The sequence below is a fragment of the Callorhinchus milii genome, unplaced genomic scaffold (genome assembly GCF_018977255.1).
Source record: "Callorhinchus milii isolate IMCB2004 unplaced genomic scaffold, IMCB_Cmil_1.0 Scaffold4, whole genome shotgun sequence".
NCBI lineage: Eukaryota > Metazoa > Chordata > Chondrichthyes > Chimaeriformes > Callorhinchidae > Callorhinchus > Callorhinchus milii.
The window spans coordinates 4,087,462-4,107,532 of record NW_024704745.1 but is presented as its reverse complement, the minus strand read 5'-3'; the positions used below and the strand labels follow the sequence as shown (position 1 = coordinate 4,107,532).

Below are 20,071 nucleotides of genomic sequence, written 5' to 3'. Positions count from 1 at the left end.
ACTTGAAAAAGGGACAGGGCGGAGGGATTAAGGGAGAGTGTTCCAAAGTTTCGGGGCGTCGTGGCTGAAAGCGTGACCTCCAATGGTGGAGCGGAGGGTGCAAGGGACAAGTAAGAGGCCGGTGGCAGTCGAGCGGAGGCTCCAGGTGGTGGATTCTGGAGGGAGTTCAAGTAGTAGGAGTTCATAGTCTGGACTTGGGGGCTTGAACCCACAGCCTTTGGACTCAGAGACGAGAGCACTCCCACCGGACCAGGCTGCCGCAGAGGTTCAGAGATAAAGAATGAAAGAGAGAGGTCCCCACGCACCTTAACGTGATGGTGTGCGTCCAGCAGGATATTGGCCGGCTTCAGGTCCAGGTGCAGTAGGGGTGGTGACATGCAGTGCAGGAAGTTCATGCCCACTGCTGTCTCGTGGATGATGCGGAAGCGCAGCTCCCAGGGCAACACCTCTGCCACCAGCAGCTTCTCCAGCGAGCCCGTCTCCATGTACTCCATGACCAGCCCCACCGGATCCCTGCAGATCCCGTACACCGGCAGGATGTAGCGGAACTTGGCCATCTCCATCTTCTTGGCTTCCTCGACGAGCTCCGAGAGCTCCCTGCGGGGCGAAAGGGAATAAGAATTATAATAATAAATAAAGGCCATCGATCTGAAACGCTAACTTACTTTGCTCTCTCCATAGATGCTGACCGACCTGCTGAGTGTCCCCAGCGACTTCTGTTTTTATTTAGAATAATAGTGCCTTGCCTGGTACTCTCACCCACCCCGTCTTCCAAACCCTTTGCACAGCCTCCTTAATAGGTTTTGTTTTAGAAAGAATCACTCAACTGCCACTCTGATGTGTCTCCCCATGATTACTCGTAATAATAATACTTACATTCGGTATAGCGCCTTATTAAGTCATTGAGAATATACTGTAAAGTGAAATGACTGTGTAGTTTGCGGGTGACACGTGGCAGCCAATTGCGCACAAAAAGCCGTGGATTGAGTAACACAATTTTTACTCTTTTTTGAGGGAATATCAACTCTGGAAAGTGATCTGCCAATTGACTAACAATCGGGCTCCTGCTTACTGCCAGCTAAACAGAGGCGTGTGGAGCAAGGAGACTTGCATAAGGTTTCGCCCCACCTGGGAATCAATCCCGGGTCCTCTCGCTTGCGAGGCGAGCGCTCTAACCAGTAATGCTACAGGACTCCACAATAGTAACAATCCTTACACTTGGTACAACGTCTTTCGTGTTCCAGAGGTCATCTCAATGTGCATCACATTGCCCACATATACAGCCGTGAAACTGAATGAAAATTTTGAACAGCGCCATCCGATACTTAATACAGTCTAATCTGTGAAGCGCTATGAGACGTCTACAAGACGTGAAAAGCGCTATGTCAAATGCAAGGATTATTATTATTATTATTTAACGTCTTCCTGAAGAGGCACACACGGGACCTCGTTTTAACGTCTCATCCGAAGGATGGTACCTCCGATAATTCAACCCCCTCCCAGCACTGCGCCGAGTGCCCAACGTAGACGATGAGTTCCAAGTCCTGATGCGGGGGCTTGAACCCACAACCTTCTGACTCAGAAGAGAGAGAGAAGTGCTTCCGACTGAGCCAGGTTGCCCTGCTGATCTTTCGAGAGAGGCGCTGTGTCGAATGCATTTGTTATAGCTCTTCATCATGTCAGACGGACGTGATTCACAGGAATTCATGTGAAATGGATTGACGCTGTAGTTGTCGGCACACGCGGCAGCACAATTGTGCGCAGTTATGAGAGTTACGGTCAGAGCACTGAACGGGGAGGGTGGGGAGTTTTGACTGTTTTTTTTTTTGTGGGTGCAACACGTCAGCCAGTTACGTACAGCCGTGCCCCACAAACAGCCATGAAACACACAAGCGATTTTATTTGGGGGATTGCCGGCCAGGAGACTGGGAGAGAGAAACTCGCTTCTCTTTTCGAATAGTGCCACGGGATCTTTAACATCCACCTGAACAGGCACGAATCAGTTTAACGTCTTATCTGAAGGAGGGCACCTCCGACAATGCAGCACGTCCCCCAGTACTACACCGGAGCGTCAGCTTAGCCTACGAGTTCAAGTCTCGACGTGGGATTTGAACCCCCAATCTTTATGACTCGGAGGCGAGCGCGCTACCACTGCTCCAGGCTGACATTTGGTGAGTCGACTGCGATGATTGAATGCTCAACCCCTGGGGCAAAGGGGCTAAGCTCACGTAGACGCACTCGATTGCAGATGGTGATAGATCATTTCCCCTGGCCGTGCAGTCAGTAACTGGCGGGCGCAACTTTAACGATAGCTTAATCAGAAGAGGAATTAAAGGGTTAAAAAAAAAATATCCTCGAGACCGAGAACATGGGATTGCTCTGTCACAAGCCGGCGTCCTAACTCACCTGGCTAGCCGGAGTGAGCCGGCTAGCAGGATGTCTTAAAAGGAAAGCAAGTGATTGGAATCCCGAATAGTTAGCAGATACGACACCTTGCATTTGATACAGCGCCATTCACGTTGAGAGGACATCTCAAAAGCGCTTTACTTTAAACTTTAGTGACTGTGTATTTTGTAGGTGAAGATGCATACGTCCTCTCACACACACACACACACACGCACACGCCCACACACCCACGTTCCCTCCCCGCCAAACACTGCACCAGGAGCATCAACCTGTACTGTGAGCTGACTGAGGTTTGGACTCGCGACACTGTGACTGTCGCTGGCCTGACACTGAGCCGGGCTGAAGAACACTGCATCTCGCCACAGTTTACTTAACACAGGATCCTCTTGGAGCCACGAACGAGGGCGATTAAACCTCTAAATGTAAAACTGGATTAAAGTTCACAGTAATTGCGGGAAACGGGAGAAAAAGAGCAGGGCAATCTAAGGTTCCATCGCGGTGAGTCAGGGCACGAATATTTTTGCCGTCGTAAAAAAAAAGAAGCCCTGGCTTTAAACTCGTTCTGCAACGCGGGCATGTACACAGCGTTCACGGGAAAGAATGCAGATTTTCTACAACAACAATAACTGTCAATTGTGTCAGCCTGGCTCAGTCGGTAGGACTCTCGCTTCCGAGTCAGAAGGTCGTGGTTGCTTGGAACTCACATTGTCCGAGCTGACCCTCTTTCCTTATCTTTCTTTCCTTTGTACCTTCTCTTTTATTTCTCATTTCTCCTTTTCATTTCGCTTTAATTCGCCCAGCGCGGTCCCACAGTGCAGTGGTTAGAGCGCTCGCCTTTGCAAGCGAGAGGAACCGGGTTCGATTCCCCGGGCGAGAGCGAAACCGGCAAGTTTCCTCACTCCACACTCCTCTGTTTACCTAGCAGTAAGTAGGAACACGGTTGCTATTTGATTGGTGCTATTTGAGGTAATAATCCCTCCAAGCAAAACAAACGAAAAATGCGGTCACTCAGTCCACGGCTGTTTGTGGGACGCTGCTGGGCGCCAATCGGCTCCCGCGTTTCACCCACTAAAATATACAGGCAATCCACTTTGCAACACATCATGTGAAGCGCTTCGAGACTTCTCAACGCGGTGATAAGCCGCGACAACAAATGCAAGGATTATTAATATTATTATTATAAGATAACATTGAAAAACCAAACAAAAAATATCCCGGGCGATGGGTTCAAACATCGGACGACACATCAGAGCGCAGATTGAGTGATTCCATCTAAAAAAAAACATTAAGCAGATTGTGCAGAGGGTTTTGAAGGCAGGGGGGAGACGGAGCAAAGTGGGCGAGTGTAGCAGGAAAGGTGGGAGGGGAAGGTGGGATGGGGGGGGGGTGTGGCGGGAGAAAAGGAGCAGTCGACCCCAGCTGGCGGGTACAATAGGCTGAGGCGATACCACAGAAAGAGAGAGGCGATATCCATCAGAGATGAAAACCACTGGATGAGACATTAAACAGAGATGCTGTGTAAATAGGTGAGAACCACAGCCTTACATCGACATTATACATTTGCATAGCGCCTTACACGTCAGACAAAAGTCTCGAGGTGCTGGACAGTCAAGGATTTGCACCCGACCTGGGGGATTGGGATCAGGAGGGGGGGGAGGGCGGTAGGATGGCGACCAAAAGCGCGGTCGAAGAGGAAGGTCTTGAGATGGACCTTGAAGGAGGCGAGGGAGGGAGGGAGTGAGGTGGAGGGTCTGTGAGATGGAGTTCCAAAGGGTGGGGGCAGAGACGCTGAAGGTCCCGATATGCCGATGGTGGGGAGGGTGGGAGACATAGAGCAGCATCGGAGCCTGCTGAGTGGAGGTGGCAGGACGGACAGGTCGGTATGGAGTTAACCGGTCACAGAAAGGTAAGAGAGGAGCGAGGCCGTGGAGGCCTTTGAAGGCGAGGACGTGGATTTTGAACTCTACCCTATGGCGGATGGGGGTGGGTGGGGGGGGGGTCAGTGGAGCGGGATGAGGGTGTGAGGGGTGATTACCAAACCCACTTCTGTCTTTCAGATCCTTGAGTGACGTGCCACTCTCCGTTCCATTTTAATTTCTGCAGCAAAACGGGAAAGGTACACACCCTTCCTGTTCAAAGAATTGTGTTTGTTTGTTTTTTTAAGTCAATCAAGTCACGTCCCAACTTCAGCCCAGTCGCTGAGCTAATTATATCCCACGGCTTTCTGATTGCAATCACCCGCAGCTAACAACAGTCAGGTATGTCTCAACCAGACAGCCGTTTGCACACTTTCCGTGCTTCTACAGTGTGCGTGCGTGTGTGTGTGTCTCCCTCTCTCTCGCTGTACGCATGTCTGTGTCACTCTTGGCCTCCCCTGTCACACATTTTGTATATGAACGTGCGTGGATCTATCTCCCTCTCTAAATCTGTGAGCGAATGCTGGCACCGGATTCTGACCCGCACGAAATCAGTACCCCCGTGTCCCGCCAGTCCTCGCCAGGCTCCACCGGCTCCCAATGACTGAACGGATCGATTTCGAGATCCTCTGACTCGTTTTCAAACCCCTTCATGTCGTGGCACTTCCCTACCTCACCGATCTGCTTACCCGCGCACCCCCCCCCACCCCATTCCAGCACCCACTGCCTCGGCACTCGGCTGGCTCCGGCATCCCATTTGTCCCTCGTCCCCTCCTCTCCACCTTCAGCCATTATGCCCCGAAACTCTGGAACTCTCTCCCTCAATCTCTTTGCATGCCCCCACCTTCCCCAACTTCAAATCCCACCTAAAGACCTTCCGTTTCGATCGTGCTTGCGGTCACCTCCCACCTCTCTCTCCCCCGACTCGGTGTCAGACCCTGCCACTGTCAAGCAATCCGTGACCCTAGCCCACGTGAAGGGCGCTATATAAATGCAAGTTGTTGTAGTGTGTGTGTGACTTTTTTTAACCCCTCTCAAGGAATATGTGTGTTTGTGTCACTTTTGGCCTCCTCTCAGTGTGTGTGTGTGTGTGTGTCTCACTCTCTCTGCTCCTGTATATATGTGTCTCTCTTTACCTCTCTCACTGTATTGTGTGTTTGTGTCTCTCTCAGCCTCTCTCAATGTATATGGGTGCCTTATGCGTGTGTGCGTGTGTGTGAGTGGATATGCTTGGGTGTATGTGTACGCAGTCTTTCATCCTGTGGGATTTTGTGCTTAGAACCACGACCTTATGCGAATTATTCAGCTAATTGAGAACACCTAAAGAAACAATTCCACCACCTTCTTATTAGCCACAGGGCACGGTGTACAGATCCTAATTAACTGTTTTGTTTTGGTCAGCACGAGTGTCTGACACGTGAGGAAACCCATCACCGTTGCTTAAGAATCTCCAAACCGAACTGAGAATCCCAGGCATCCCACCTACACATGGAAATCCCAGAGATAGATTGTCGGAATGGATTGCGCTCTCTCTCTTCCCTGGAGGGACACATCCTGCTTACTTAATTCCGGAAAGTATCAGGCGCAGGTTGACAAGGGCCAAGGCTTGGGGGGGGGACCCCAGAGTGTGCGTTGGGGTAACTGCTGGAGTCTAACCATCTAAAACCGCATAGCTTGCCATGGAGAGCCCTGTCTGGCAAGCTTTCCCGTTGCTTGTCCACCCGTTAAGGGATTGACTTGCTGGGTTAACAGGAGCTGAGTGGGAGGATTCCCTGCCACCAGTGAATGCTCTGCCCTTCCAGCTCCTGGGCATGAGCCGACCTGGGCTGTGCCGTCATCAGCAGTGCCCTGGAGTACCGCAGAAGCAAAATGACTCAGGAACCGGACTAGAGGCCGAACCGTAGCAATCCAGGCGAGAGGGAGGGATGCCTGAAAAGCAAAGCAGACTGAGGCCCCCAGATTAATATTATCCCTTACATTTGATAAAGCACCGTTCATGTCACGAGGACATCGCTGAGCACTTCACAGAACATACAGTATTTATGAGGTGTAGTGACTATACATTTCAAAGGGGATTGCGCTAGCCAGCACAGCAACGTGCCACAGACAGCCATGAAGTGAATCACCGATTTTACCTGGCGGATTACCGACCAGGACCAACTCCCTGAATTGAGACAACCAAGCTGAATCTATATCGTCTGTGCATCAGCCTGGCTCAGTTGGTAGCGCTCTCGCCTCTCTGAGTCAGAAGGTTGTGGGTTCAAGCCCTGGGTCAGCATATTGTGCCATACATAGTCTCCGCTGACACTCCAATGTTGATCCTTCGGATGAGACGTTACACTGAGATCCCGTCTGCCTGTTCAGGTGGACGTTAAAGATCCAATGGTACAACTTGAAAAGAGAAGGGAATTTCTTCAGGTGTCCTGGCCAACAATCTCACACACACAAAAAAAATGGGTCATGGACCCTCCTAGCTGTTTGCGGGACATTGCTGCGCGCAAATTGGCTGTTGTGTTCACCTACAAAACTACATAGTCACTGCGCTTTACAGTAAAATCCTATGAGGCGCTTTCAGATGTCTCACCAACGTGATAAGACGCTATATCAAATGCAAGGATTATTATTGTTGCTGTTACGGTTTAAATCACTCTGTAGAGGTCATTTCTAAATGGTTTTCAGTGATGCTCAGCCAGACCAAAAACACCGCCACGTTACATATGAATGGATGTTACTTTTCTGAGTATATTTCAGCTTCCTCAAATAGCTACTTTTTGCAGGAAGGTTGATGGGTTTGTTCACCAGGTGTTTTGTCAACCATTTCGGTACAGTCTCATTAACAGTCCCAGTTACACCCCGATGACAATAGGAATAATATTTGCTTTACATTGGTAGAGACGCCCACATTCAATTTGTAGATCAATATATTTCCTGATTTTCTCTATTTATAATAATAATAATAATCCTTGCATTTGATATAGCACCTTATTATTATTATTGTTACCAAATTCAAGGATCATTATTATTATTATTATTATTATTATACCCTTTAATTTGTAAAGGAACACAAAGTGGCTTGGCACAATCATACAACAATAACGTGCGTTAATATAGAGCCCTTTGCACAGGCATAGACAAGAGTGTGAGCCATCCCTTGCGAAGGCTAGTCGGAGCCTCCCAACCGACATGAGAAAGCCTGAGTCACGGACACAGTAATCCTACCATCAAGACTCACCGCCCACACACCGTCACTTTAAGTGCTGACGTGACAAATTCAACGCGCTCTCTCGATCTCTCTCTCTCTCTCTCTCTCTCGCTCCTGCTCTATTGCCTCACAAAAAAGTCTGATGTAACATTGCTCCGCTTCACCTCAGATCAGCCTGCAGTGATTATCCTAAGTGATTACAACGTAAAAAATAAGGAACTGGAGATCATTTACAAATTGAACGCGGCCGTTCGTGGCAGTATAAAACAAACGGAGTTCCTAGAATTATCGGTGCAACTGGGACTATTCGAAGGTGGCTCGACAAAATACCCGGTGAAAAAAAGAGCAACCTTCCGCAATTTGAGGAAGCTCAAATACACTAAAAAACAAAAAAAAAGTAAATTCCATTCATATGTAGCATGGAGGTGCTATTGGTCTGACTGACCATCGCCGAAAACCAGTTAGCAACTACCTCTACAGAGAGATTTAAACTGCGAGAGCGCAAAAATAAGCTTCGCAATTGCTACGATGTCTCAAAGTGATTCACCGTATTTACTGCGAAGTGTAGTGACTGCGGATTACGTAGGCGAACGCAGCAGCCAACTTGCACACAGCAACGTCCCACAAACAGCCATGAAGGGAGTGACCAACTTTATCTGGGGGATATCTGGTTAAGGCATTGGAAAGGGTGCAGCGGAGATTTACGAGGATGGTATCGGGAATGAGGGACCTTGATGATGAGGAAAGGCTAGAGGGGCCGGGATTATTCTCGTTGGAGCAGAGAAGGTTACGAGGAGACCTAATAGAGGTCTTCAAAATCATGAGGGGACTTGATAGGTTAGAAAGAGAAAAACTGTTTCCGCTGGTGGGTGTGTCGGTGACTCGAGGTCACAGATTCAAAATGGTCTCTAAAAGAAGCCGAGGGGAGGTGAGAAGACATTTTTTCACACAGCGAGTTGTTCGAATCTGGAACGCATTGCCTGAAAGGGCGGTCGAGGCTGATTCGATAACTACTTTTAAAAACGCGGTGGACGGGTATTTGAGGAGGACGGGTCTGCAGGGTTATGGGGAAAGGGCTGGGGAGTGGGATTGGACATTACATTGCTCTTCTCAAAGAGCCGGCACAGACTCGATGGACCGAATGGCCTCTTTTTATGCTGTACGATTCTATGATTCTATTATTGTTGGCCAGGACACCGGGAGAGACAAACACCTTTCTTTTGGGGATTTTTAACGTCCTCCCGAACAGGCGCAGACGGGACCTCGGTTTAACCTCAAATCCGGAGGACACCATCTCCGGCAATGAAGTTCTCCCAACCACTGCGCCGACTGCCTCCGTCCGTACAAAGACCCGATGTGTGGGGGCTCCAACCCACAACCTCTTAAGGCAAAAGACAAGTCTCCCCAGCTCCGCCATACACAAAATTCAATTAATCCCAAACTCCGCTACCCAGATACTCACCTGCACAAAACTCCGTACCCCCCCACCCTCACACCAGTCCATGGCAGGCTTCCCAGTTACCGAACGGATCGATTTCAAGATCATCTCACTCGTTTTCAAATCCCTTCATGCCCTGGCACCTCCCTACCTCTCCGATCTCCTTACCCCCACCACCCCACCACCCGCTGCCTCCGCTCGGCTGTCTCCGGCCTCCTGTTTGTCACTCGTCCCCTCCGCTCCACCATCGGTGGCCCTGCCTTCAACCACTACGCCCTAAAACTCTGGAACTCTCTCCCTCAATCCCTCTGCCTTGCCCTCCTCACTCCCCACCTTCAAATCCCGCCTAAAGACCTTCCTTTTTGATCATGCTTACAGTCACCCATTCCCACCACCCCCCCCACCCTTCCCAGCTCGGCATCAGATTCCGCCACCATCAAGCACTCCGGGTGAAGGCCACAAGTTGTGGTTGTTGTTGATGACTCGCAGCCTTAGCTGGGTGGAATTTCAGGTCCAGGAAGCCTTTGGTAACAGTCTGCCTGTGGCTGAAACAGCTTCCTGACACGCAGGACAAAGCCAGGCAAGTCCGCACTAATCCCAGGCAGGTTGCATGTGTTGACACACATACAGCCAAAGCCCCGACGGGTGAGGAGTTCCTCTCTGGGTGCACACGTTGTCACTCATTTCATTCTCTGCTTATTGCTGTGTCAGGCTCAGTCACCAGGTGACAAGCGTGTCAGTCAGCCTGGCTTAGTCAGGAGCACGCTCGCTTCTGAGTCAGAAGGTTGTGGGTTCAAACCCCATGTCACAAGGTGACGCTCCATGGCTGTTTGTGGGATATTGATGTGCGCACAGTGGCTGCGGTGTTCGCCCGGAAAACCCAGTCTGAGACGCTATGCTGCATGCGGGGCGCTATATAAATGTAAGTTGTTGAAAAAGCGGAGAGATAATTAATCTTCAAAAAATCCCCAAGGAAATGGGAGCCCCCACTTAGATGTAGGGTGACATCTCGGAGCATTTACAGAGAGGGTGTGGATCAGCGTACAAGTTGGGAAGAATGAAAAATAATTATACCGTATTTAAACCCCTACATTTGATACAGCGCCTTTGTCGGCAGGACATACTGCACTGCAGTGACTGTCTGCTTTGAGGGTGAACTCGGCAGCCAATTTGCGCGCAGCGTGGTGTCCCACAAACGGACATGGAGCGAGCGACCAATTTTATCCGGGGGATCGTCAGCCAGGACACCGGGAGAGAGAAACACCCTTCTCTTTTCGAATAGCGCCGCGGGATCTTTTAACGTTCACCTGAACGGGCGCAGAAGGGGCTTCGGTTTAACGTTTCATCCGAAGGATGGCACCTCCGACAATGCAGCAACACCCCTAGGACCGCATTGAGAGCATCAGCTCAGAACATACAAGTTCCAAGTCCTGACGTGGGGTTGAACCCACAACCTTCGTACTCAGAGGGGAGATCGTTACCCAACTCAGCCAGGTTGACAATGTCCTCTTGTGGGTAAACTGGAGAGCAACAACAACAAGATTCCATTTATAGAGCGCCTTTCACGTCGGGAGGACGTCCCAAAGCGCTGGACAGTTGGGTCAGGACCCGAGCAGGGGGTAAATGGTCAGGGTGAGGGGAGGGAAGGAAGGGAGCGAGGAGGGGGGGAATTGGTCAGGGTGAGGGGAGGGAAGGGAGGGAGCGAGGAGGGGGTAGAGAGTCGAGAGGGGAGCTGAAGGCTCGGTCAAAGAGAAAGGTCTTGAGACCGGCCTTGAAGGAGGAAAGGGAGGAAGCGACGAAGGCACTGGGGATAGAGTTCCAGAGCCTCGGGGCTGAGAGGCTGAAGGCCCGGCCACCGATGGTAGGGAGGTTGGGGCGGGGGATGTGGAGCAGACCGGAGCCAGAGGAACGGAGGGTACGGGCAGGTAGATAGTGGGATAGTAGGTCGGAGAGGTAGGAGGGAGCAAGACCGCGAATGGCCTTGAAGGCGAGGATGAGGATCTTGAAATCGATCCTCTAGGGGATGGGGAGCCAGTGGAGGCGAGCGAGGGTGGGAGTGATGTGGGCGCGAAGCCTGGTGCGGGACAGTACACGAGCTGCAGAGTTCTGAAAAAGCGTTCTGAGCAGAGCGTTATGAGGACAATGACAGATGGAAGGGACCTCGAGTGTGGGTCAAACCCGGGTCCTCTTGCTTGCGAGGCGAGGGCTCCATCCAATACGCTACAGGACTCCCATTTCTGAGAGGGAGTCGCACAAGGGGGAGGGAGGCCAGAGTGGCAAAAGCCTAACATCGAGTGCTATTGCGTTCACACCACATTGTTCTTGATTTGAAATAAAACAATACGGTTGTGTGTATTCTTAGGCAAATGCAGCAGCCAATTTGCACACAACAATGACAATGACTCACAAGCAGCCATATTTTTTTTGGTTTGTTTGATCAGCCGGGGTGGGGTGTCTTACGCGTCTGACACGACACATCACCGTTGCTTAAGAGTCTCCAAACCAAACTGAGAATTCCATGCATCGCACCTACACCTGGGAATCCCAGAGATAGATGGTTGGAATGGATTGCGCTCTCTCTCTCCCTGGAGGGACGCATCCTGTTTACCTAATTCCGGAAAGTATTAGGCGCAGGTTGGTAAGAGCCAAGGCTTGGGGGACCCCAGAGTGTGCGTTGGGGTAACTGTTGGGAGTCTAACCAGCTAAAACCGCACAACTTGCCAATGCGAGCGAGCACTACCGACCGCTTGTCCAGCTAGGACCGCCCTACCCGTTAGGACTTTGGTTTGCAGAGTTAACAGGAGCCGAGTGGGAGGATTCCCTGACCCCAGTGACTGGTCTGGAAACTGTGAAAGGAGTGCGATATAACCAAACAAGCAAGAGAGGCAGTAAATGGGTGGGAGGGGGCAGGGGGCAGATTGAGAGCTCTGAACATCTAGCTGTTGTTGATTTGTGATCACTTTGGTGCATCTTAATAATAATAATAATCCTTGCATTTGATATAGCGCTTTTCACGTCGGGAGGACGTCCCAAAGCGCTTCACAGAACATACCCTGTAAAGTGAATTGGCTGTATATTTGTGGGCGAACGCAGCAGCCAATTGCGCACAGCAATGTCCCACAAATAGTCGTGGATTGAAAGTGACCAATTTATTATTGTTTTTGGTTTTTTGGAGGGATTATTATTAGGCTCTGTGTGGAGTAAGGAAACTTGCCCAAGGTTTCGCCCTCTGCCTGGAATTGAACTCAGGTCTCTCGCTTGCGAGCGAGTGCTCTAACCACTGAGCTACAGGACTCCATCTTGATTTGAAGGATCGTCTCTGGGCTCCTAACAGCTCGTTGATAGGGTGTAAAGTACAAAGTCTCGGTGTTAATTTGTGCCATTCACAAAAGTTTTGCTCAGAGGGCTTTTATATTTATATTTTTCACTCTCCCCGGGAAGGCGGTGGTGGAGGGGGGGGGGGAAGTTAAGCTGTGCCTCCTTGAAGCGGAGCAATGTCGATTCATTGGCATTTCAGGGGGCGGGCGGGGTGGGGGGGGGGGTGAGGGCTGCATGCCCAGATAAAAGTGACTGTTCGTGGTTGTTTCTGGGAATCCTGCTAATTGCCTGCTTCATACATCATTAACGCATTGTACTACAAAACACGCAGTCATCCCCGCTTTGCACTAAAATCCTGTGAGACTTCGATGACGTGATAAGGCATACATCAACTACAAGGGTTAATTATTACTATTATGACTTTATTACGGTTTAAATCACCCTGCGGAGATAATTTTCAGATGGTTGTCAGTGACGGTCAGCCAGACCAATAACACTGCCACGCTACATCTGAATGGATGTGACTCTTCTTGCAATGTTTCACCCACAAAATATACAATTAATTCGCTTTACAGCATATTCTGTGAAGCGCTTCGAGACGTCTCAACAATGCGATAAGGTGCTACCTAAAAAATACAAGGATTGCAGGAGGTTGGTATTTGTGGAGTCCTGTAGCTCAGTGGTTAGAGCACCTGCTTTGCAAGCGAGAGACCTGAGTTCAATTCCAGGCAGAGGGCGAAACCTTGGGCAAGTTTCCTTACTCCACACAAAGCCTAATAATAATCCCTCCAAAACCAAAAACAATAATAAATTGGTCATTTTCAATCCACGACTGTTTGTGGGACATTGCTGTGCGCAATTGGCTGCCGCGTTCACCCACAAATAATCAGTCAATTCACTTTACAGTGTGTTCTGTGAAGTGCTTTGGGACGTCCTCCCGACGTGAAAAGCGCTATATCAAATGCAAGGATTATTATTATTATTATTATTATTTTGGTCACCAAGGTATTTTGTCAAGTAATTTTTATTACAGGTAGTATTATTATTATTATTATTATTGTAATTATTTACTCCACCGCACACTATGGAGTTCCCTAAACCCTCGCTCTTGGCAACAATTGCCTCATACCTTTCAGGATTAGGTGAACAGGGTGTGTCCCTGTTGGGAGAGAGCGTGCATTCCGCTCAAGACAGGGTCAGACCCAAGACACACATTATACCACTAACTATTGATATCACTACTTATCCTCAAATTTAATAGAGTGCACTTAACTTCAAAGTGTCTCAACGCGCTTCACAGGGGATATTTGCTTTCAAGCGCAGTGATCTTTTCTACTGTCCACCTGAACAGCCGGAAGAAGGTTTAACAGCTCGTCCGAGGGAATGTCTACACAGAACATGTTGCCAAGTTGGATTGACTGTGTAATTTGTGGGCGAAAGGCGATCGCCAATCGCGCGCAGCAGCGTCCCACAAAATGATTATTCTTATAACAGAGTGGTGCTGAAGTCACTCGGTGGCAAAATCTGATCGTCGCCCCCAAAAAAAGCTTCTTCCCTCCATTGTTTACAAAGATTTACAGGGACTTTAAAGCGAGGAAATGGGCCAGTTGGCCTAACCAGCCCATGCTGGTGTTTATACACAAGAGTCTCCACCATTCCTTCTCCCTCCTGAACCCTTCTATTCCCTTCACCCTGTGTAATAATAATAAACCTTGCATTTGATATACAGCGCCTTATCTTGCGAGACGTCTCAAAGCGCTTCACAGCATATACAAAGTGAATTGACTGTAATATCTTAATAATAATAATAATAATCCTTGCATTTGACATAGCGCTTTTCACGTCGGGAGGACGTCCCAAAGCGCTTCACAGAAGACACTGTAAAGTGAATTGACTGTATATTTGTGGGAGAAATGCAGCAGCCAATTGCGCACAGCAATGTCCCACAAACAGTCGTGGATTGAGTGACCAAAATTTTTTTTTTTTTATTTGTTTTCTTTTTTGAAGGGATTATTACCCCCGAAAAGTAATCCATCAATCGACTGACAACCAGTTTCCTATTTACTGCTAGGTAAACAGCAGCGTGTGGAGTAAGGAAACTTGGTCAACGTTTCGCCCAGCCTGGGAATCAAACCCGCAAAGCGAATCCTTACTACAAGACTATATATATAATATATAATAGATATCTAATAGACAAATATTCACTGATCGACTAGCCTAGCAACACATGCCCTTTGGGAGGTTGTGGAAGAAGCCCAAAGCTCAATGGGTGGACAAAAGCTGGGAGTCGGGCAAGTTAACTGGAGGAGGTTAGGCCAGGGATCAAATCCGACCTTCACTGGCTCCCCAGGTTAAGATCCTTGTCCTCACTTTTAAAGCCTTCCATGGCCTCACACCTCCCCACCTCTGTGACATATTAACACTGTACCAACCTGGTACCCGCCCTGCCTCCCACACCATTGGAGGTCGAGCCTTCAGGCCCTTCTGAAACTCCATCCCTGAGCCTCGCCTCCTTCAAGGCCCATATCAAGACTTTCCTTGAGACCTCCTCCCGACCTGTAAGGTGCTTACGGTCACCTCCCTCTCTCCCTGGCTCAGGGTCAGACTTTGCCACTGTCAAGAGCTCACGGACGCTACCCAGCGTGAAGAGCGCTATATAAACTCAAGTTGATGCTGATGTAAACACAAGTAGTTGTTGTTCATGGTTCAGGTACTGGCCGAGTACACATGCCGAGTGATCAGGGGAGAGTGGAAATAGTCCTGGCTTTGAATACAAGCGTCGTTTCAGTAGGTCACTTCGAGGCAACTTGGCGACTGCCCCCAAACACCATCACCTCCGAGCCGGTGACCTCAGGCAGCAGCTCATATCATCAGTCTGTCAGCGGCAGCGATGAGAGACCCTCAACACAGCGCCTTTCAGTTCAGGAGGATGTCTCGAAGCGCTTCCCAGAATATACAGCAAATGAAACAGCCGATTTGCGCACCGCACAAAACACCCTTCGAGCGAGTGAGTGCATTGTATTTGGGGGATTGTCGGCCAGGACACCGGTAGAGAGAGAAACTCCCTTCTCTTTTCGAGAAGCGCCCCGGGATCTTTAACGTCCACCTGACCAAGCAGACGGGACCTCGGTTTAACGTCTCGCCCGAGAACCTCTGACATTACAGCCCCAGGACCTCATTGGAGCATCAGCCTAAACAATATGAATTTTAAGTCCAGACTTGGGTGTTTTTTTAAGACCGCACCTCACACTCGACCGAGCCGAAACCCTCTTCCGCACCTTCGTCACCTCCCGCCTAGACTATTCCGGAGCCCTCTTGGCCCGCCGGTCTCCCCAGCTCCACTACCCACAAACTACAACTGATCCCAGAATTCCGCCTCGCCCATTCCTTTTCCCTCTTTCAAATCACGATCGAAGACCTTCCTCCTTGACCGTCGCTTACGGTCACCCGTTCACTTCCCTCCAGCTCGCCGTGAGGCTCCGTCGCTGTTTAGCGCTCCGAGACGCTGCCCAGCGTGAAGGGCGCTACATAAAATGCAGGTTGTTACGCTCATCATCCCGTCCTCCCTTGCTCGGCATCCGACCACTGGGTGTCACACGCAGTCACTCCACTTGACGGCATATCCCGTGAAGCTCTTCCGAGACGTTTCAACAACACGAAAGGCGCGATCCGAAAATACAAGGACTGTTACTGTTATTATTATTATTCACGTAAAATAATAGTAATATTATTATTAATAATAATAATAACAACAATAATAGTAATAATAATAGGAAAGCAAATGTCAGGCATTGTCCAAGTGGTTGAAAGGTACACTTGTGAGTCAGCCTGGCTCAATGCGCAACACTCCTTCCTCTTACTAACCCAAGATGACAGAATTTTTTACCACACGCGAGGGGTCTTTGAACCCAATGACCATTGGACCCAATTGTGAAGCGCCCGGTTGGGATGCTAACTTGCATGAGGTGCGCTACGTAAATAATAATAATAATAATCCTTGCATTTGATATAGCGCTTTTCACGTCGGGAGGATGTCCCAAAGCGCTTCACAGAACACACTGTAAAGTGAATTGACTGTATATTTGTGGGCGAACGCGGCAGCCAATTGCGCACAGCAATGTCCCACAAACAGTCGTGGATTGAAAATGACCAATTTATTATTGCTTTTGGTTTTTTGGAGGGATTATTATTAGGCTCTGTGTGGAGTAAGGAAACTTGCCCAAGGTTTCGCCCTCTGCCTGGAATTGAACTCGGGTCTCTCACTTGCAAAGCGAGTGCTCTAACCACTGAGCTACAGGACTCCACGAATGCAAGTTGTTATCGTCTGAAAGAGCTATCCCCTTTAGACCCTGCTCTTTCTGCCCCAGGCAAGCTCGTACACCTTCTCCTCTTCAGATATATATTTAATCAGCCCGGTACAAATATACTACATATTTAATTCCCGCACCAAGCTCCGCGACCCTAATACCACTCCACCACCCCACATCCCGCTCACCCTCGCCCAGCTCCACTGGCTCCTCGTCTCCCAGAGGATAAGAGTCCAGTCTCCTCGTCCTCGCTTTCAAAGAGCCCTCCACGGCCTTTGCTCCTCCCTACCCCTGGGACCTGCTAACTCTGTCTGGACAAGCCCACTCCTTTCGCTCAGCGGGCTCTGGCCTGCTCCGCCCGTGCGTACAAGTGGGAACAAAGCCGAGCTCGCAGGAACACAAGCGCGTTTTAACAACGCCTCCATCAGGCCGAAACGTCTCGAAGGCGCTTCGCGGCTCTCACCGTCGGACGCAGTGACTGTTTTTGTAGGAGAGAGCGTCGGTGATTTCGGGGAAAATCAGCCACCCACTCCCAGCCCCGCGTCCCCTCCAGCACCACCCCACCCTCCTCGGTGACCCCGAAGGGCTAAGGCACGTCGCACTAAAAACACTAGACTACACTAAACAGCGCCTTATCTTGCGAGACGTCTCAAAGCGCTTCACAGAATATACAAGGTGAATTGACTGTAACATCTGGTGGGCGAAATGCAGCAGCCAATTGCGCACAGCAATGTCCCACAAACAGTCGTGGATTGGGTGAAGAAAGGGTTAAGGTACTTTGCCTATGCTCAGTGCAGGTAAAGGTTCAAACAAGCAGCAAAACATCTTCCTCCCAACTCCCCTCTCCCCTCCCACCACCGCCACAATCACCCCCACCCCTGCCTTCCGTCACTCACCAAACATAAACAAGCAAACAATTTATACCCGGGCAGAAAATTTCACATACAACAGCGATCCCCTTCACCCCCACCCACCAAAGCGCTTCTTCACAGTGATGGAGCGAGAGAACGAGCGAGGTGGGAGGTGGGAGGTGGGGGGAGTGTGTAGGGGGTGGGGAGCAGGGAGTGTGTGTGGGAGGGGGGGTGGTGGTGGGGGGTAAGTGTCAGGGAGGTAACCAAAGACCTGATGGTAAGTGGTCAGGTTTCCGAATGGGGAGGAGGGGAGTGGGCGAGACTGGGGAAGGGAGAGTGAGACGGAGAGAGGATTGGGGAAGAAGCCCCCATCACAGAATCCCAACCTGGGGACGTCCTTCCGACGTGAAAGGTGCTTATACAGGTGTAATTCGTTGTTGAGAGCGATCGGGTTGGGTGAGTGGGTGGAGAGATGGGGGAAGGGAGGGTGGGGGGGGAAGAGAGCAAAATAATAATAATAATCCTTGCGTTTGATTCAGCGCCTCATCACGTCTTCGAGACGTCTCGAAAAAGCGCTTCACAGATTATACTGTACAGTGAATTGATGTACATTTTGTGGGCGAAACACGGAGGCCAATCGCGCACAGCAGCGTCCCACAAACAGTCGCGGATTGAGTGACCAGATTATTATTATTTACCTATTTTTACTGCAGGGATTACCCCCCAAACCCCCACCCGCTGGAAAGCAATCCGTCAATCATCTAACAACAACAACTTTGCGTTATACATGACGCCCCTCACTCAGGGCACAGTCCCAAACAGGTTCCTTCTTACTGTAGGTCAACGGAGACGTGCGGAGTAAGCAAGGAATCGTGCCTCACGTTTCAACCTCTCGCCCGCCCAAACGCGTCAGAAAGCTGGGAAACACTCACTTTTCGTCGACGTGCGGGCTGGGAGGGCACTTGATAGCCAGCCACGTTTTCCAGTTGAGATGCCGGACTTTGTAGACCTGCCCGAAACCTCCCGAGCCCACCTTCTCCCAGCCGGCAAACTGCCCGGAGTCGAAGGCCCTGAGCAGTCCCATATCCCAGTTGGAACACTCCGCTTTCTCCATGGTCACCGCACACACACACACACACACTCCTCTCGTTTCTTTTCCCCTAGTGTGACGTGATAAGGCGCTATATTAAAATGCAAGGACTATTATTGTGTGTTTCTTTGCTTTTCCTCTCTCGATCTCTCTGGTTTGCTCTCTCTCTCTCTCTCTCCGGCCGTCTCTCCCTCTCCCTCTCTCCGTCTGTCGCTCTCTCTCTCTCTCTCGCTCTTGTTTCCGAAGCAATGGTAGTTACATTATCTGCAGTCAGGTGCTCGTTCAAAAGGTGTGTTCATTAACCAGGCCATTGAGATCACTTCCTGTTACAGCTCTAAGGTTACCAACCCTTTAGGAATTCACTGGCCCCTGTTTGTATATTAATCAATCCCCTAGGCTCTCCCCACCCCATTCCCCACGCCAACTCCCGCCCCCACACCCCGTCAAAGCACCACATTCACAGGACATGCCTGTCAGCTCTTTACTCACTGACTCGCTGAATACCGCCTGAATCCCCAGCTTTAGCATAATCATAATAATCCTCGCATTTGATACAGCGCCTTATCCCGTGGTTGAGACGTCTCAAAGCGCTTCACAGAATACACAGAATACACGAAACGCCGGGGCCAGTTAAATAGTCCCGTAGCTCGGATTCCTGTAGCTCAGTGGTTAGAGCCCTCGCTTCGCAAGCGAGAGACCCGGGTTTGATTGCCGGCCAGGGCAAGTTTCCTTACTCCACACGCCTGAGAATAATCCCTCAAGAAAAAAAACAATAATAAATTGGTCACTTCAAGCCATGCTGTGCGCAATTGGCTGCCGCGTTTCGCCCACAAATATACAATCAATTCACTTTACAGTCTATTCTGTAAAGAGCTCTGAGACGTCTAGAAGACGTGAAAAGCGCTATGTCAAATCCAAGGATTATTATTATTATAAATAAATTTTATTTAACTTTAAAATAAACTTAGAAAGTTTACTCCCGTGCAATGCATTTTCGGAGATGCCGTCCTTCGGATGAGATGTTAAACTGAGGTCCCGTCAGTGCCTGTTCACTTTAGCAACACCAACAAGATTACATTTGTAAATCTATATAAATCCAAGTTGTTGTTGTTGTTGCAGGCGTCGGGAGAGGAGGGAGATCCAGGGGTTAATGGCACAGAAACTGAAAGCGATAGTGGCATGGAGTGGGGCATGTGATAAGAGGTGAGAGTACCAGGGAAGTGGGGAAGGATGGTGATTCTAGCTGTTCAAGCAGCGGGGAAGCTGCTATGGCAGTTACCTCCAACGCACACTCTGGGGTCCCCCAAGCCTTGGTTCTTGCCAACCTGCGCCTAATACTTTCTGGAATTAGGTGAGCGGGATGCATCCCTCCAGGGAGAGAGAGAGTGCGCAATCCATTCCAATAATCTGTCTCTGGGATTTCCGTGTGTAGGTGGGATGCAGGGAATTCTCAGTTTGTGGGTTTCCGTGGGTGTCAGACACCCGACTGACCAAAACAAAAAGGAGATCAAAGATAGAGAGGTGCTAGAAAGAGGATTTCTAG

At 49.8% G+C, this 20,071-nt stretch overlaps 1 protein-coding gene across 1 annotated transcript in view; it reads right to left on the bottom strand.

The window, feature by feature from the left end:
• The window catches only part of ripk4 (receptor-interacting serine-threonine kinase 4), a 29,805-nt gene extending 11,210 nt beyond the window's left edge, over positions 1-18,595 (bottom strand). The window contains exons 1-2 of the mRNA XM_042334665.1: positions 18,371-18,595; positions 306-597 (exon numbers count right to left, since the gene is read on the bottom strand). Of these exons, the coding sequence (XP_042190599.1) occupies positions 306-597; positions 18,371-18,552 (474 nt within the window). The 5' untranslated portion in view covers positions 18,553-18,595. The remainder of the gene's footprint in view (positions 1-305; positions 598-18,370) is intronic.
• Positions 18,596-20,071: the final 1,476 nt, after the last annotated feature.